This window comes from Colobus angolensis, unplaced genomic scaffold, assembly GCF_000951035.1.
Source record: "Colobus angolensis palliatus isolate OR3802 unplaced genomic scaffold, Cang.pa_1.0 Scaffold219, whole genome shotgun sequence".
NCBI classification, from domain to species: Eukaryota; Metazoa; Chordata; class Mammalia; order Primates; family Cercopithecidae; genus Colobus; species Colobus angolensis.
Window position 1 is genome coordinate 2,569,392 of NW_012115366.1, and position 5,111 is coordinate 2,574,502.

General features: G+C 47.3%; 1 protein-coding gene across 1 annotated transcript; it reads right to left on the reverse strand.

Annotated features, from left to right (window-relative positions):
* Positions 1–238: 238 nt before the first annotated feature.
* On the reverse strand, positions 239–1,043 carry LOC105512805. The gene is given in 4 exon segments (XM_011943426.1): positions 239–714; positions 717–750; positions 752–1,021; positions 1,023–1,043. Coding segments are annotated over 4 exon segments (801 nt in total).
* Between the last annotated feature and the right edge of the window lie 4,068 nt (positions 1,044–5,111).

The window sequence follows — 5,111 nt, forward strand, 5'->3', positions numbered from 1 at the left end:
AATATTAACTCCTATAATTATTATAACGATATTAAGTAGGTACTATTATTATCCCCACTTTTTAACGAGGCAAGGTTGAGAGGTCAACCAATTTGCCCCAGGCAAGCCCATGAGCGCTTACCATGTGCTAGAAACTAAGTCCAGAAATTGTACTAAGTACAATTAACTGGTTTAATTCTCAAAGCAACCCCAAGATACCTGCTATCATTATCACCACTTTCAGAGGGAGCCACAGAGCTCAAGGCAGCCCGAACCCGGAGCCCGCGCTTAGCCACCAGCTGCGTGGCTGAGGGCAGGGCGAGGTGACCCAGGTTGGGCGCGCGTGGGGCGGGGGCTGGGTAGAGATCTGTTCACTCGAGTTCTCAGCAAGGGCCGTACTGGACGTCAGCTCTGAGTGTGACCAAGGCTCTCGGCTTCTCCAGATCCAGGCGCCCCAGTCCGGGAGCTCCGTGCCAGGGAGCCTCCGAGCATCGCGGGCCGCTACTGCCCCCTGCCGCCGCCCGGGCCCTGCAGGGCGAGCTTGCCCGGAGCAGAGGCGCACGGCCGCCAGGCCTCCGGCAGCTCCCAGCCACGACCACCCAGAAACCCCGCAGAGGAAACGGAAGCCGCCGCCCGGCACTTTCTGCACTCTTTTCTCCGCCCTCAGGTCTCTGCGGCCTCCCATCCCCGTCGTCACTTTTCGTGGGCTGGCGGGTAGAGCCCACCGGCTCCCTACCCACCTGGCTCGCGGCCCACGCTCCCAATGCCAGAAGTTGCCATGGTGAAGGACGCGGGAGAAGCGCCGGAACGGGCGCGGACGCCAGGGAGGGCGCAGAGGAGGCCACGCGGGTCCTTCCTCCACCTGGGCCCAGGCACTTCCGGTCTCGCGGGCGTCGGGGAAAGCTCTTTGCAGACTTCGCTGCGGGCTTAGCATCTCCGACATGAAGGGAAGCGGGGGCTGGAGGATGCAGAGACTCTCCCTGGGCTGCTCGAAGTCCAAAGCTGTAACCTGGCTCCGGTCCTCATTTTCCAGCCCTCAGTGCCCGGCTGCCCGCGGTTGCCATTGTGACGCTGGCCGCGGAGAAGGGCAAGGTCCCGAGTCGCGTGCAGTTGCTCCTCGCCGCCACTTTCCTCCCCCAGGCTGTGGGTAGTAGACGTCAAAAGAGATACACCAGGGCGCGACCCAGACTCAGGACCGCCAGGGTGGGGGCTGCTTCAATCATTGGACACACTTCCTGGCCCCCTCGTGACCGCACCCTCCTGGCCTCATACCGCGGGGTGGGTTTGCATGAGGGTGGGCCGAGCCCTGTCGCTGAGCGACACTTTTTCAAGGCCGCCTAGCTTTGGTTACAATGGATGTCTCATACTGAATTTTAATCAGTTTCTTACTGGAGGACATTAATATTTTTTCAATCTTTTGTTACAAACAATACTAGAGTAGTGTGGTAATATCCTTGTATGTACGTGCACACATGCAACTTTCTCTGTAAATTTCCAGAAGTAAAATTTCTATGTCAAAGGCCAAATGCAATTTTAATTTTCATGAATATGACTAAATTGCTCTTCAAAGACACTAGCAAATTTACATCTCCACCAAAACTGGAGTCCGATGATTTTAATTAGGATTATATCAACGGTGATGAACTGTTGCAAAAGAATTTTCCAGAGCCTTTGCCATTAAACCAATTCTTTGATCAGTTTTTTAAATGCAACGTAAATAGTATCCATATTCATTTTTATTTTATGGAAATTGTCTTCACTGATTCTTTTACATATAAGTTTCATGATAAAGATTTTACTTCTTTAAAATTTGTATGTCGAATTTTACTTTGGTTTCCATCATTGTGATATTTCTTATTTCACACTCATTTTATTGTAAAGGAAAAAAAAAAGGCAACCCTGACATTCAGAAGCTAGCCTGGCATCATAGGTCCACCATGTTATCCTCCTATTGTACATAGCATCACAAAATAACCTCAGATATGGTTACAGAGAGCATGATAGAGTGAGACATAGCAAATGCAAATCTACTTTGAAATTTTGTCTAAGCACAGACAAAAACACGGTCACTGTGCCACTCGCAAAATATCAAACACCCTTCTTGGAGAAAATGAGTGACTGCTAGTCTGCTAGTTCTTTTTTTGTTTTGTTTTTTGAGTCGGCGTCTCACTCTGTCACCCAGTCTGGAGTGCTGGAGTGCAGTGGCATGATATCGGCTCCCTGCAACTTCTGCCTCCCAGGTTAACGCCATTCTCCTGCCTCAGCCTCCCAAGTAGCTGCGACTACAGGCGCCCACCACCACGCCCGGCTAATTTTTTGTAATTTTAGTAGAGACGGGGTTTCACCTTGTTAGCCTGGATGGTCTCCATCTCCTGACCTCGTGATCCGCCCGCCTCAGCTTCCCAAAGTGCTGGGATTATAGGCGTGAGCCACCAAGCCCGGCCCCCTGCTAACTAGTTTTGTCTTTCTTCTAGTTTGCCTTTTCTATAGATGAGATTTATTGAGATACCCAGTCGTGGAATTGGCTCCTGCTTCCTGACCACATGCAGTCTAGGGCGAATCCAACTTTCATAGACCCTTTTTAAGTTACCCATAAAAGCTCAAATCCAGTAATAGGTTCTTTATAACACCCCTTTTCGAAGATACCCCCCATAGTTCTGCAACGCAGAACTATGCGTTGCATAGTTCCCTCAATGCAACCCAACGTGTTCAACTACAGGTGTCCTGGTGGTCTTTGGCTAAAAGGCATTGACACTAGCAAGTTCGATTTTCTTTTCTTTCCTCCTTTTTGAGACACGGTCTCATCCTGTCACCCAAGCTGGAGTGCAGTGGCGCCATCACAGCTCACTGCAGCATCAACCTTTGGGCTCAAGCAATCTTCCCATCTTAGCCTCCCAGCTAGCTGGGACTACTGGCGTGCACCACCATGTCCGACTGATTTTTATTTTTATTTTATAGAGACAGGCTTTCACTATGTTGCCCAGGCTGGTCTCAAACTCCTGGGCTAAAGGGATCTGCCTGCCTTGGCCTCCCAAAGTGCTGGGATTACAGGCATGAGCCACGACACCTGGCTGCCATAGTTCCATTTTCTTTGGTAAAATTTTGTGGGTCCAAAAGCCTGTCAATGGCTGTCCTCTATAAATGTTTAGTAAGGAGCAAATTTTACATGGGCAGTTTGTTTTAGTTTGCTTTGATTATTTCAACCAGATCTGATTTCCTTTGCTTCTTGTAATTTCCAGTGTTACCTTTAAGATGTGAATCTTCTGAGTTCTTTTCATAACAAATGTCACAGGTGCCATCTTAGCCATTGTCAATTTTATTTTGTAGGATTTGTAAACAAACCTCCTACAAAAAAATGACTACCAGTGATAGTCATTATGAATCAGACAGAAGGTTGATCATTTTTTCATCTGCTTCTTGACTCAAGAACCTTCAGCAGGGCAGTGATGTAGGACCTGGATACATAGCAAAGTAAAAATGGTCTGCTTCAACTGGCAGGCTTACTGTGTGCACCATGCCCTTTACCAGGCACTGGAAACACAGGTCCTGCCGTGAAAGTAATTCACCGTTTAATCAGAGCAATATAGGAGCTGGCTGGCCTCATCTTGCCAGATGGATGAGAATGAAAAGGGCCTTCCAAATGGAGGAAACAGCCAAATGCAATGAGTTTATTTATTCAGTAAATATTTATTGAATACTTACTTTGTGCCAGGAATTGGGCTGAGCATTGGGGATGCAGGAATGAGCATCTTCCATGTGGCCGCTGCTCTCTAGAAGCTCCTGGTCTGGTGGGGAAGATGCATGTGAAACAATCGCTCCAGTGACTGCAATGTGTAATAACCACTGCAGAGAAAATCCAGAGTTCTGTGGGAGCCTGGGACAATGGCAACCTGACGAGTGGGGGTCAAGGAGAGCTTCACTGAGAAACTCACTTTTAATCTATGTGAAGGATGAGATGGTGTTTGCCAGACAAAGAGGAGGTTGTTCTTGGCGGAGGACATAATTCATGCTCTGAAGTGGGAGAAGACTTGACCCTTCTCATGGGATGAAAGCAAGCCAGGGTGGCTGGAATGAAGTGGGTTGGAGGAGGCTGTTGGGTTATGAATGAGGTGGACCAATAGCTGATCCTGTAAGGTCTTGTCCACCACCCTAAGTTGTTTGCATCTTAATTTAAAACAAGGAGTCAGGGAAGAGTATCAAGATAAGGAGCGGGGTGATTAGATTATAAATGCATTTTACTGTGTCTATGGGAGAATGGATTGGGCTGCAGCAGGGGGATGATAAACATCATGGAACCAATCAGAAGGAGAACACTGTAATTATTTACAGGAGCAACAATCATAATTGACCAGGTGGCATTTAGAGGAGGGAAGTATCCATTGCAGTGTTGAGGGTGGAAATGAGATTAGAGTGGATTGAGGAGTGTGTGAGGTGAGGAATATCCGTGAAAAATATGAGAAACAACTCAGTTATGGACTGAATTGCACACTCCAAAATTCATCTTAACTCCTAATGATTTTGAATGCAACTGTATTTGGAGATAAGGCCGTTACAGAGGTAATTAAGGTTGAATGAGGTCATATGGATAATGACCTCATCCAATATGACTAGTATCCTTCTAAGAATAGAGACACCCAGGGTACACACAGGGAGGAAAGACCACGCAGGGATACATTGAAAAGATTGCCATCTGTAAGCCAAGGAAAGTGGCCTCAGGAGAAATCAAGCTGCTGACACCTTGATCTTGGATTTCCAGCTTCTAGAACTGTCAGAAAATACATTTCTGTTGTTTAAGCCACTCAGTCTGTGGTATTTTGTTATGGGAGTCCTGGCAGATTAATACGAACCCAAATGTCCACTTAATGAACAGTTGGGACATAAATTATAATGCATCCATATTGTGGGAAAGAGTCTTACCCTAAAATATGCCCATGCAAGTTCAAGATTTCAACTTTAGGAGGAGTTTCATTTTCATTAAATTTCCTTTCTTTGGCTTGTGAGGATTTCACTGCATTAGCAAAGACTGATGCTGAGTCTCAGGAGCAGCCTCCACGCAGTCTTCTCTACGGTGACATAGTTGGTGCAGGTTTTAAGTAACAGACTCAGGCATCACTTGCATTGTTTCCTTTGTC